This window comes from Oncorhynchus masou, unplaced genomic scaffold, assembly GCF_036934945.1.
Source record: "Oncorhynchus masou masou isolate Uvic2021 unplaced genomic scaffold, UVic_Omas_1.1 unplaced_scaffold_1569, whole genome shotgun sequence".
Taxonomy (NCBI): domain Eukaryota; kingdom Metazoa; phylum Chordata; class Actinopteri; order Salmoniformes; family Salmonidae; genus Oncorhynchus; species Oncorhynchus masou.
The window spans coordinates 104,530-118,980 of record NW_027005752.1 but is presented as its reverse complement, the minus strand read 5'-3'; the positions used below and the strand labels follow the sequence as shown (position 1 = coordinate 118,980).

The 14,451-nt window shown below is 43.8% G+C and overlaps 1 protein-coding gene across 1 annotated transcript; it reads left to right on the top strand.

Moving 5' to 3' along the window:
* The first annotated feature begins 3,739 nt into the window (after positions 1-3,739).
* Positions 3,740-11,598, top strand: LOC135531270 (neuronal acetylcholine receptor subunit alpha-5-like). Its single transcript, XM_064959393.1, has 4 exons — positions 3,740-3,910; positions 9,994-10,171; positions 10,338-11,078; positions 11,377-11,598. Exons 1-4 carry the CDS (start codon positions 3,813-3,815, stop codon positions 11,533-11,535), a joined length of 1,176 nt encoding a protein of 391 aa, XP_064815465.1. The 5' UTR covers positions 3,740-3,812; the 3' UTR covers positions 11,536-11,598.
* Positions 11,599-14,451: the final 2,853 nt, after the last annotated feature.

Sequence of the window (14,451 nt, the reverse complement as noted above, 5' to 3'; positions counted from 1 at the left end):
CGGAACCCATCCAACTTGAAGGAGTTGGAGCAGTTTTGCCTTGAAGAATTGGAAAAATATCATCGTGGCTAGATGTGCCAAGCTGATAGAGACAATCCCCAAGAGACTTGCAGCTGTAATTGCTGCAAAAGATGGCTCTACAAAGTTTTATTTCTAGTTTGTTTCAAAAAACGAAAAATATTTTGCATCTTCAAATGACACAACCCCCCCCCCCCCCAAAAAAAAAAATAATAATATTAATTCCAGGTTGTAAAGGCAACAAAATAGGAAAAATTCCAAGGGGGGTGAATACTTTCGCAAGCCTCTGTACAATGGCCTCGTAACCAGCAGTTGAAGCTTACCGTTTTCTGCATCCGTAGAGCCTCTGTCTGGGTAGGAAAGGTAACTTTTGAAAGTGCCATGCTTAGTTTCATAAGAATGTCTAAATTGTAATTATTTTTGCCTCGCCGAGGGCAGCAGAACGTCGAGGACATTGATGATTTTATCAATGTAATCAGATTGAATATATTAGGCTATGTTATTGACATTGTACTGATTATACAGCCTACTAACCAGATGGGTTAAAAACTGTGTTTAATTTGTAGCATAGGCTTATTAATTAGGCTGCTGTTATGTTCTGTTTCTCCAACTATTAGCTGATTTTTAAAAAAAGGGGGAGCAGCAGATTTGTCCAGGTCGGACACTGCCATTTATTACGCAATAAGCGTGGTAAGGTGGTGAGCGACTTGATAAAAGCGGTGGGCTCGAACCCACCCATTCTATATGCTGACAAGTCTACGGCCTTGAAAAACAGAAATAGCAGAAGAATTTGAAAATTGTGGGAGCCAACGCGGATGTCTAGAGACTATACTGATTTCGCCTCTTCCTCTCTGATTTCCGAGATTATTACAAATACCTTCGAACTGATTTATAGACAGACGGGCTCTGAAATAGCCTTCATTTCAAATTCTTTGTTCTTTGGATGAAAACCGGAACGTAAGCCTTCATTTAAATTAGGACTGCATGAATTGATTCTGTCGTGACGTTGTTTGTTCACACTCACGTTAACATTGTATTATATTTAGCAGTAGCTACGAATAAACAATGTTGACGTGTAGTCTAACATTAGGATGTGAAATAGGTTTCACCTCGGCAAAATCTACAGAATTGGACTATTTCGTAACGTTCAAGAGACATTTATATCGGAAAATAAAATAATTGATCTCTCAGAATTAAAGATTATGCTGTATTACGTGATCAATCTTTTCTTATGAAAAGTTGTTTAAACTTGAAAGTATCAGTATTGTGGATAGTGTAGGGACTTATTTGTAGCGAAAAAAATATAATTAAGCGGTTACAATCAAGCCTGTTTTAAAAATTTCTCATGTAAAAAAAGTATTTCTGTGACAGAGTGAAATATTATACTGTATTACTTAATCAACCTTTTGACTTAACTTGGCTAAACTTTAAAGTAGGCCAATCGATATTGGTAGAAGTAGGCCAATCGATACTAAGACCAATAAGTAGGAACTTATTTGTAGCCTAAAGAAAAGAAAGGTAGGCCTGTTTTAATTATTCTTATGTCAAAACATAATTTTATTAGATTTATTTGACCTTATTTTTGTATATTTCAGGTAAAATTGATGCATGCTTATGTGAAGCAGCTAGTGAAGATGTGTCTCCCTGGTATCTTCATTGTTACCCTGTTGACCCTCTCTATTCCCGCTGTCCATGGTGGGAAAGTCCTGGTGTTTCCTCAAGAGGGCAGCCACTGGGTCAACATGAAGGTCATTATTGAAGAGCTGCATTCAAGAGGTCACAGTGTGTAAGTAGTAGGGCCATCAGACAGCTGGTACATCAAGGAAACCTCCCCTCACTACAGTTAAATCACAATTGATATTCCAGGTGGAGCTGATGAGGAATTCTTTCGCTCATTTGTGTCAAGACTAATACAGATAAAGAGAGAGGGAAACTCTGCTTGGACTCGTTTTAGTTTGGACATGGAGTTGAAGGACGGGTTTTTTGAAATTCACCGCAAAGTGTGTGAGATGATAATCAAAATGTTAGAGAATAAACAGTTGATGCAGTCTATTAGAGAAACCAAGTATGACTTGGTTCTGACAGACCCATTAAATGGGGGAGGTGTTGTGCTGGCGCACTATTTAAATGTGCCACTTGTTTTCAATGTTAGATGGACTATAGGCGGTGAGTGTCATTTTGTTATTGCTCCCTCTCCGCTATCTTATGTTCCATTTCCTGTTGCAGAGTTAACAAGAGACATCAACAAGGGATCACAGCTTTCACCTGGTCAGTCCCATGTCATGGAATGAGCAGGTGTTCATAATGTTTTGTACACTCAGTGTATACTGTAGTGGAATCAACTTTCTCTCAGGGGGAGAAAAGTAATTTATGGTGATTTCCAGTAGCAGTCTGGTCAAAAGAATCCGCTTGTAAAAAGAGATGGCCATTCATGAATGATGTTAAGGTTGTATCATCTGTGATCTACATCTGTTTATATGAGTTACTATGCAGTTACTAAGTAGTAATGTATTACGGCAAATAACTTTTCAAAGATGGCTACGGCGAAATACAAGACTTCACAGCAAAAGTCAGAGTGCAAGAAGGAAACAAGCCAATCTTTCACAAACCACGTCCAGTTTCCTATGCAGGAGTAAGGCACATCCTGTCACCACCTTACCATCCGGCATCAAACGGAGCAGCGGAGAGAGCTGTGCAAACCTTTAAGAAGGCCTGGACTAGACTCAAGCTTCAGTCTGTGCCCATCCACCATAGGCTTCCTCGGTTCCTGTTTACTTAGCGTAACACCCCACACACAGTAACGGAATGTACACCAGCTGAACTGTTTCTGAAACACCAACCACATACCCGCCTGACATTGTTGAAACCAGACTTGTCAAGCACTGTGGCAAAGCACCAGCTACAGCAGAAGAAAGCTCATGTCAGACACTCAAATATGTCTGAGAATTCAAAGAGGGGGAGAGGGTGATGGTACGTGATTTCAGACACCCCAAGCGCCTGTGGAACTCGGGTGTGATCTTGCAACGCAGAGGACCTTTGACTTAAGTCCAAATTGGTCATCGCCATGTCAACGTTCATGTGGATCATCTGCTATGGTCCAATGCCCCAGCAGAGACCCCCAGGACTATTCTCCTGACGGTGGACATACGAGAGAGACAGAGCCTGACCTTCCACCCGAACCTGGCCCACCACCGGAAGCCTAGGAGGAGCGGAGATATCCTATTTGACAGCGAAGGGCACCTCAAAAGCTTGACCTGTGAGTTGAACTGTTTCAGGATGTAACAGACAGTAAAACAAACAAACTCTTTAATATGTCCTAGATTAAAGGAAAGATAAAAGGACATTACCTGGGTTAGTTATTAGGACACAAATTCCATCTTCCGGGCAGAATAATCCCCTGGATTTGTGCTGGGCTTTGAAAAGTCTGCTTCAACCCAGTAGTTGAAAAATGTTTAAGAATGCATTGTTCAGATATTGCATTAGTAGTTCCCTAACATATTTACCTTGTTCTCTGGGAGTTAAACACTATGGGGGAGGAGTGTAGAATCCGTGATCTACAGCTGTTCATATTAGTTACTATGCTGTTACTAAGCAGTAATGTATTATGGCAGTGTTATGTTACTACACCTAATAGGAAATGCACATGCGCACTATAGTGCCGGGGCGGTAGAGCACGAGAGGTTTTGACTAAACGAAACTAACTGTGTCTCCTGCCTGGTTATTTCTCCACAACACAAATATTACAAAGGTGACCCATCCATCTCTCTCTCGCTCCTGTTTAGGAATGGTTGGACATGAAGCTACGCTGGAACACTGATGACTACCTGGGCATCACTACCATCAGAGTCCCATCGGACTCCATCTGGATCCCAGACATTGTGCTCTATGACAAGTAAGTACCATGCCTATGACTTCCACACAAGGGTTGCAAAGGGAGGATATATTACCTGTGGTTGACTTGGGGAATAGCTGTCTGGTGTTGTGCCAAACCTCCCCCCTTCTAATTTCCTTAATTTTCTGGCTAGAGTCAAATACTTTCTGTGGCACACATCAGAGTCAAATAGTTTCTATAGAACAACTTCTATAGGACAAACTTCACGTCAGGATAGGCAACTGAAAATAATAATTCATGTATGTGTGTTATAGTAAACATAGAGGGAGTAAAATGTTGGCAAGCAATAAACATTTCAGAACAACTCAATTATTATCCTTACACTTTCAAAAATACTAGTCGAATAAGACATGAGAGATGACAAATACAGCGACATGGGCAGCCCTGGGGCGGCATGGGGCGCCACCTGGTGCGGGCGGGGGCGGGTGCTGAAGGCGGGGTTCAAACCGCGACATACACTTGAAACAAATAGCCAAATCAAAAAACTGCAGACAAAAATGCTTTCTGCTTCTAAGATCAGTGAAATGTAGGAAGAGCAGAAATCTCAACTAGCAAGCAAGTCGCATTTTTATGATTCTAATCAATTTCATACAATTATAAGGTTTCAGAGTGGAATTATTTTATCATTATCTTTCAACATTTAAATTATTTTATCGGTTACATATAGAGAGAGGGTTTCTGTAAGATTGCTTTGTAAATAAATAAAAGAGAATGCAGCTTCCTTCTTACAGACAGAGAGGTCCATCCCACATTTTATACAGACTACAATGATGAGTACTAAAGTTGTTCCCCTGTGATAAAACTTATTGCTGAATGGTAGACTGCATCCAAGAATTTTAAAACATAGGTTGCGCATTCATGTAAACAATAGCACCAAAATCCAATACATGGATAAGCGTTGTTTGAACAATCTTTCTCCTATTTTTAATACTAAGACAGTTTTTTATATAGAAATAATACCTATCTTGGGTTTTAGCTTCTTAGTCAGATTTTTTATATGCGTTACAAAGGACAACGTGTAATCAATCCAGACACCCAGGTACTTATATTGAAAAAAACAAGCTCAAATTGGGCTCCATTTAAAGCGCAAATATGCAGGTTCTTTATTATTTTGGTTAGGTCAGGGTGTGACGAGAGTGGTTTGTTTAGTTTTTGTATTGTCTAGGGGCTTTTGTATGTCTAAGGGTTTTGTATGCCTAGGGGTTTATATGTCTATGGTTGCCGAGATTGGTTCTCAATCAGAGGCAGCTGTTTATCGTTGTCTCTGATAGGGGACCATATTTAGGTAGCCATATTCATTGTGTGTTTTGTGGGTTGTTATTCTATGTTTAGTTGCCTGTCTGCACTAGCCATATTAGCTTCACGGTTCGTTTTGTTGTTTTTGTATAGTTTGTTTAGTGTTCTAAACAACTTGTCGTGCTTACCAGTGTTACTGGTCAGGCACCGTGTTATGCGGTGGAATGCATGGTGTCTCCAGTGGGCAATTCTAGCCCGGGGCTCTCTATTCCAGCTCCTCACATTGGCCGATGAATGGGCATCCAGCCAGGAAGGAGGGTGCCGGCTCAGCATTCCTGGTTTCAGTATACCTTCTTGGACCAGGATATCCTGCGCCGGCTCTGCGTACTGTGTCTCCGGTGAGTCTGCACAGCCCAGTGGGTCCTGTGCCAGTGCCAGCTGGTTGTGTCAGCTCTACACTCCAGACCACCAGTACGCCTCCACAGTTCAGTACGTCCTGTTCCTCCTCCCCGCACTAACCCTGAGGTGCGTGTCACCAGTCTAGTACCACTAGTGCCGGCACCACGCACCAGGACTCCAGTGCGCCTCCAGGGTCCAGTACACCCTGTTCCTGCTCCTCGCACTCGCCCTGAGGTGCGTGTCCCTATCCCGGTATCACCATTGCCGGCATCACGCACTAGGCCTACAGTGCGCCTCGGCAGTCCAGAGCTTCCGGCAACTATTACCCAGTCCAGAGTGTCCGGCGACAGTTCACAGACTGGAACCTCCAACAACGGGCCACAGTCCAGAACCTCCAACAACGGGCCACAGACCGGAACCTCCAACGACAGGCCACAGTCCAAAACCTACAACGACGGGCCACAGTCCGGAACCTCCAATGACAGGCCACAGTCCGGAACCTCCAGCGACGGTCGCCAGCCCGGTGTCTCCAGTGACGGTCGCCAGCCCGGTGTCTCCAGCGACGGTCCCCAGCCCGGGGTCTCCAGCGACGGTCCCCAGCCCGGGGTCTCCAGCGACGGTCCCCAGCCCGGGGTCTCCAGCGACGGTCCCCAGCCCAGGGTCTCCAGCGACGGTCCCCAGCCCGGTGTCTCCAGCGACGGTCCCCAGCCCGGGGTCTCCAGCGACGGTCCCCAGCCCGGTGTCTCCAGCGACGGTCCCCAGCCAGGGGTCTCCAGCGACGGTCCCCAGCCCGGTGTCTCCAGCGACGGTCCCCAGCCCGGGGTCTCCAGCGACGGTCCCCAGCCCGGGGTCTCCAGCGACGGTTCCCAGCCCGGGGTCTCCAGCGACGGTCCCCAGCCCGGGGTCTCCAGCGACGGTCCCCAGCCCGGGGTCTGCAGCGACGGTCCCCAGACTGGGTTCTCCAGCGACGGTCCCCAGTCCAGAACCTCCGGCGATGATCCACGCAGAGAGGGTCCCCAGCCCGGGGCCTACGGCGAGGATCCGCAGTCCAGAGCCTCCGGCGATGATTCACGGGTCAGTGCTACAAGAGCGGACTCAGTGTAAAGAAGGGGGGCGGTGTCCAGAACCAGAGCCGCCACTGAGGTTAGATGCCCACCCAGACCCTCCCATATAGGTTTAGGTTTGTGGCCGGGAGTCCGCACCTTTGGGGGAGGGTACTGTCACCTTCGTTATCTTTGTTTTCTTTATTATTTTGTTTAGGTCAGAGTGTGACGAGGGTGGTTTGTTTAGTTTTTGTATTGTCTAGGTTTTTTTGTATGTCTAGGGGTTTATATGTCTATGGTTGCCTAGATTGGTTCTCAATCAGAGGCAACTGTTTTATCGTTGTCTCTGATTGGGGACCATATTTAGGTAGCCATATTCCTTGTGTGTTTTTTGGGTTGTTATTCTATGTTTAGTTGCCTGTCTGCACTACCCATATTAGCTTCACGGTTCGTTTTGTTGTTTTTGTATAGTTTGTTCAGTGTTCGTTCTTTCATTAAATAAGTATGTACGCTTACCACGCTGCGCCTTGGTCTCCTCATTATGACAACCGTGACAGTGAGCTTGGTTTACCTTGTATTTAACACTAAGTGATTTCTAAATTGAATCAAAGTCATGCTGAAGTTCACAAATGGCCTGCTGCACTGAGGTGGCACAGGAATACAGAACTGTGTCATCTGCATATAGAGATGAATGTTACAACTATTAACAGTGTTTCCTATGCCATTAATATACAAAGTGAACAATAATGGACCCAAAATCGAACCCTGAGGAACATCTTTATGAATCTCAAGAAATTCAGATTTAACCCCATCTATGAAGATGGCCTGAGTTATGTTGCTAAGATCATTCTGAAACCATAAACAGGCTGTATATCCCAGGACTACCCTTGATCATTTCTTCAGTAAAACAGAATATGATCGACAGTGTCCAACGCCTTTGACAGATCAATAAACAAGGCAGCACAGCTCTTTTTAGCATCCAAGGCATTGACAAGATCATTAATAACTAGCGTGGTTGCTGTAGTAGTACTATGCCCAGGCATAAACCCTGATTGGTTTATATTAAGAATACAATTATCAGATGAAAAAGAACAAAGTTATGTATTAACCAAGGATTCAAGAATCTTTGCTAAACAAGGTAGTCTTGAAATGGGGCGATGGTTGTCAAGATCATTTGTATCCCCACCGTAATGGAGTGGCAGCACATATGTGGATTTCCATGCTTCTTGAATACTTCCTGATAACAATGTTAAATTACCAATGTGGGCTACTGAGTCAGCAATACGTCTGCACACATAAGCAGACCAGGCTCCAAATGATCAGCCCCTGTAGATTTTTTTTGTCTAATGTTAACAAAGCATCCAGGACTTCTTTATCAGTGAATTTCCAAAAAGGAAACTCCTGACCAGCATTTTCAGTATCATTCAATAGATTTTCACCATCTACATACGAACTACTCTTTTCAAGAGCTGGCTTTGAAATACTTTCAAATATAAAGCCTGCAGAGATAAAATGGTGATTAAATGCATTAATGATGATCAATTTTGTCAGTAAAAGTGCCTGAATCTTAATGAATTTGATGGGAGAGAAGAGGAGACACAACCCTTCAGCGATTTAACAGCTTTCCAGAATAGTGTACATATAGGGTAGTGTACACACAGAATAGTGTACATATAAACAAAATAATCCGATTTTGCTTTTTTAACTAGTTTTACACACAGATTTCTCAATTGCCTAAAAGACTGCCAGTCTGGACCCGAGTCTGTGAATCTAGCATTGGCCCAGGCAGCATCTCTGTTGTATATTTATTCAGATAGCTCTGGACTGAACCAAGGGTAAGACTGATTTTGAATTCTCAGTTTTTTAAAAGGGAGCATGTTTATCATGTTTATTGAAAACATTTGTGAAGTGGTTCAGAGCCAACTCTGGGTCAGGTATAGATGCAATGCAATCAAAGTCCCAAAATAAAGGTCACAAAAAAAGCCTGTTCTTTGAATTTTTTAAAATTCCTCTTGTTGATAAAACAAGGTTTGGATCGTGGCATCTGTATATCCCTGACATATACAATGGGCCAATGTTCACTAATATCTAAAGCAAATCCCCACTCCCAGCATATTTCTCTGGAGTATTTGTAAATATGAGGTCAATCAAAGTCGATTTCGTAGAGTCATTTAAGTTTGGACGAGTGGGCTTTGTAATCAGCTGGGTCAAATTTAAATTAGTAAAAAAAACAATTTAAACAGTCAGCATCCTGCGTTCCCCATGTAAGATTAAAGGTCATGTAGAAGTCTGAGTTCAAATCAAATCCAAATAAAATTTTATTTGTCACATACACATGGTTAGCAGATGTTAATGTGAGTGTAGCGAAATGCTTGTGCTTCTAGTTCCGACCATGCAGTAATATCTAACAAGTAATCTAACAATTTCACAACAACTACCTTATACGCACAAGTGTAAAGGAATGAATAAGACTATGTACATAAATATATGGATGAGCGATGGCCGAACGGCATAGGCAAGATGCAGTAGATGGTATAGAGTACAGTATATACATAAGAAGTGAGTAATGTAGGGTATGTAAACAAAGTGGCATGTTTAAACCATTAACAGCGAATAATCAGAAGTCTATAGCATAATCTCTAATGGACCGACTTGAAAAATACAGCTCCTGCTCTACTTCCATTCCAAGTCAAGCACTGTATAATACTGGAAACTTTCTAAGGATTTTCAGGGATTTTATGTAATCTATTACAAGATTTGTGGCCCTTTTGGGTACTTCAGATTATCACAGGTGTCTGTAACAATCTCTGGCCCTGTTTGGCTGATCAATTAATAGCCTCCCGAGTGGTGCAGTGGTCTAAGGTACTACATCGCAGTGCTAGCTGTGCCACTAGAGATTCTGGGTTCGCGACCGGGAGACCCATGGGGCGGTGCACAATTGGCACAACGTCGTCTGGGTTAGGGGAGGGTTTGGCCGGCAGGGATGATTTTGCCCCATCGCGCACTAGAGACTCCTGTGGCGGGTCGGGCGCAGTGCACGCTAACACGGTCACCAGGTGTACGTTGTTTCCTCCGACACATTGGTGCGGCTGGCTTTCGGGTTAAGTAGGCAGTGTAGCTTGGTTGGGTTGTGTTAATAATACATATGTATTCCTTTAAAAAAATATATATATACATTTTTCAAGTATAAATTACGAAAATGACGATAGGTTGCCATAGATTTTCTGTGATTTACCAAAATGACTGAAGATTCCAGTAACTTTGGGAAATTACCATTAGCTTTGCAGCCCTACACAGCATAGACTATATTTTAAACAGCACAAAATTCAATGAATCCAACACATCAAGAAAAGCCCGATTCAACCCCGTAGAAGATGAACAGATGTTAACCCTTTCCTCTCACAGTGCCGATGGACGTTTTGAGGGCTCTGTCACCAAGGCTGTTGTCAAGTATGATGGCACCATCACCTGGACACAGCCCGCTAACTACAAGTCAGCCTGCATCATCGATGTCACCTTCTTCCCCTTTGATCTGCAGAACTGCTCCATGAAGTTTGGCTCCTGGACCTATGATGGCTCACAGGTTGTAGCCTACACAGCATTGTGAAACATTCTACAGTATATTAATGACCATACAGTCATTAATTGATGTCAGAAATGTGTTAATCTATTGTTTATACTTTGGGGAGTTGAAGGGAAGATACATCTGTTGATGTTTCATCTTTTCTAACCTTGTATTCATTCAACAGGTTGACATCCTCCTGGAGGACTTTCATGTGGATAAGAGGGACTACTTTGACAGTGGCGAATGGGATATAGTGAAAGCAACAGGCAGCCGTGGTCTGAGGATGGACGGTCCCTGCCACTTCCCCTTCATCACCTACTCCTTCATCATCCGCAGACTGCCGCTCTTCTACACCCTCTTCCTTATTATCCCTTGTATCGGCCTTTCCTTCCTCACCATCCTGGTCTTCTACCTGCCCTCCAATGGCGGGGAGAAGATCTCCCTGTGCACCTCTGTGCTGGTGTCCCTCACAGTCTTCCTTCTCGTGATCGAGGAGATAATTCCGTCCTCCTCCAAGGTCATCCCTCTGATTGGGGAGTACCTGGTGTTCACCATGATCTTTGTCACGCTCTCCATTGTCATCACCGTCTTTACCATCAACATCCACCACCGCTCCACGTCCATGCACCAAGGCATGGCACCCTGGGTGCGTCGTATCTTCCTGCACAGGCTGCCTAAGCTGCTGTGTATGCGCAGCCACGTGGACCGCTATGCTACCCCCGGTGGGGCCAGAGCAGGACTTGCAGGGAGAGAGGGGGCAGGACTGGCAGGGAGAGAGGGGGCAGGACTGGCAGGGAGAGAGGGGACAGTAGGGGGCATTATGAAGTCCACGCCTCATCTCTCCCCCACGAATAACCTGCAGGCTGCTTTGGACTCTATCCGTTACATCACCATGCATGTGGTCAAGGAGAACGAGGTCAGAGAGGTATGATCCCATAGAGTTACAGAGAATCAGTCTGCCCCTGCAGTTTCAATGACACGGTTGGCATGAGAGAATATTGTGTTTGTTATGATACAAAATCAATCATACAGTACTGAATTTAGGTTTTTGAAGTCTTACTGTAATTCTCTGTCTATATTAATCTTCTCCATATTGTGTATTTGTCTCCATCCTCTGATTGTCACATGCAACTGCACCTCTGACTGCAAAGCCCTCCCAGCCTGTGTCAACGAGGTCATGTGTTGGAGTCTGAAGGGCATGTTTGGTCTCTCTCTCTCTCCAGGTGGTGCAGGATTGGAAGTTTGTGGCTCAGGTTCTGGATCGTGTGTTCCTGTGGACCTTCCTCCTGGTCTCAGTACTGGGCTCTGCTCTGCTCTTCATCCCTGTCATCTACAAATGGGCAAAGATCATCGTCCCCAACCATGCAGGCGGCAGTGGATAAGACTAAACTGAGACTAAGTGCACTGAGCACAACAAATTCAGAGACACTACAGTCAGTGCAGAGATGGAGACACTTACTCACATGTGGGTGTAGGAGAGCAATGGATTCTAGTTCCATCATAATTTTTTATATGAATGAGGGATTATTGTCTCTATGTTGCTGTATCTGTTTCTAGATTAAATTAACATACAATTGTTTTATATGAAATAATCCCTCTATATTCTGGAAGGAGGATACCTCCCTATAGAAATATCTCACAAGGTATAACAATGAATACAATTATCCAGGTTAAGTAAGGACCGACGAACATTTAATATGGAACAAACATCAAACGGAGACAGCGTCAGAACTGGGTATGCAAAGACAAACAAACATTAATCCTGAAGCAGGGAACAAACATGTATTTATTTAATCTCCAGTTTGAGTGGCATCTTTCCACTGCTGTGGTGCTGCATTGCAGTCAGCGATGTTTTCTCTCCGTCTCTGTCCATGGTCCTGGAATCAAACCATCTGAGTTTGCTTGGACACCAGCCTGATCTCCAGCTCCTTCCACCTCTGGAAACTATCAAGGTGTTCATGCGACTTCTCATGCAAGCTGAGTAGGTGGCACAGATTGTTCCAGTCCCTGCTTCCATCCCTGACCAGCATATGTGTGATTAAAGTTTGCAGCAAAAACAGAAGGCTGCATCGTTTTGCTTGGAATTGATACGCCTTGGTCTCTCCACTCTCTCCCCGTTCGCCATTCTCCTATTGTAGTGGGCCACCGAAACCTTTCGTTGCCCCTCATCTCTTGGGAGATTCCCCTCCTTATCCTGATGTGGCCCAGCCTGCACTAACATATCCCGTAAAGATCCATTCCTATATTTTGGCCACTCAGCGGGATCTTTTATGTTTTTTTGTCTGGGAGTCGGATTTAGCAGCAGCACCACCACTGTCATCCGAGACGGGGAGCAACGAATCTGAGTCTGGGTCCAAGATAGTAGGGTATTCGCCGGCATTGTTTGAGAGCTTTCATCATCGGTGGAAGTGCATGGCTCGGACTCCTCCGGTTTGCCAGAATCAGCGAACTGGGGCTCGTTCTCGGTAAATGAAAGGCCTATCCTCCTAGGCTTGTCATTTTCCTCACCGGCTGATGGACGTTGCTGCACGCGGATAAATTTCACCGGCAAATTTCTTTGCTTTAGAGATTGTGCCTCTCTTCTCATTGTTTTAACAAATAGCTTCCTGATAGTTTGTGTCTCTTAGACATGGTAGCAAATTGTTTCAAATCTCTATAGATTACTTTTAACTAAAATGATATCCACTAGTAGTAGCTAGCTAACATTAATCGTCTTCTTCACACACAAACATGACAAAAAATGCAATCATTTAATTGGCAGATTAATTTGTATAAATGTTTCACAATTGGATCATCCCATATAAACACACACATAACCCTGGCTACCAAGCTAGTGGGAGTGAACTTAGGGAGGGGTGGGGTGGCTGGGGTGGAATGGTGTGGGGTGGCTATGAGCTTGTGGCTAGAGTGCCGCAGGCGGTGTAGTAACCGATCAGGGGCGCAGGAGGACCGCAGCCAATTGTCGAAATGCCGCCCCAAATTCAAGTCAAATTTTGTCTGCCGACATGATAGGGAGAATTGGATCAATTGGCACTTTGCCATATAGATAACATAAGGCATGGTGGGTAGGGAGCTTAAACACAAAGTCATCTCTCATGAGCCATAGATCAGCCCCCTGTAATAACTCATAGAAGTCCAAATCTGGTTGGAAAAACCCATCACAAACAGCCTGGTAATGTGGCTGGAGTCAACCTGTCGTAAACAGTAAATAGCAAATAGAAAAGCATATCATTTACTCTCTCTGTGAAAGTCATTTTGTCTGAGTGCCCTCATAAAGTTATTGAAATGTATGACATTGGTGATGGCGCAAAAGTTAAATGTCCCTCTCCACTGGTTATCCACCATACATTGTAGAAAACAGTCCCCCATGCTGGGTCAGTAAGCACCAGGTCATACTGGCTGTCCTGTAGGGACAGGATGCCTTAAAGACAAAACTTTAGAGTGGCCTTGTTAACATTGACCTTGTTTTTGTTTAAACACATAAATGGACCTCTCCTACTCAATTATTTGACAGACCTTGTAACTATAAACAGAAAATCCCACAATCAGCGTGAGAGTTCACTGAGTTCATCTGAGTGAATCAATGTTCCTGTGTTTGTGGACTTTCATAAGCTTGTTACAGATGAATTACATGTTCCCTCATTCTCCAATCTAATGTGTTCCTGGATATGTATGGATTTGACATAAAAGGCACAGGTGGATGAGCTGGTTAAGAAGTTTTAAAGTTGGCTTTTTTCTACAGAAACAGATGGTGCCTTTCTCTAAGCAGAAGGAAGCAGGTTATTCAGTCAACCTTTTATCTGTTCTTGATTATGGTGATATCATTTATCAAATTGCAGCTGCTACTACTCTTAAACCATCAGATGCCATATCCCATAGTGTGCTTTGTTTTGTTACAGGTGACAGTTTTGATACTCATCCTTGTATCCTGTATCACAAGTTTGGCTGAACGTCGCTAAAGACCGGTAGATCTCTACACTACTCCATTTATATTGACAAAGCCCTACTTCATAAACTTCCATCTTATCTAACTTTGTTGTTGAAGTATACACATCTGAGTTGCCTAACCAGTTCACAGGATATTGAATGCACCATTTGCAAATGTATGACGTTTAATACAAAGATGGTTCCTCCCTCTATATCAATTACTTTCTTTATGATTGGTTTTACAAATTCCTCACCCATAGCATCAGTGACAGGTATTGTAATAGAAATGTAGTTGGACGACTCTTGTTTGATATACCAAATTTTTGTCATTCGGTACCACTCTGATGGTGTGTCCCTGAGAGTGAAGAGCC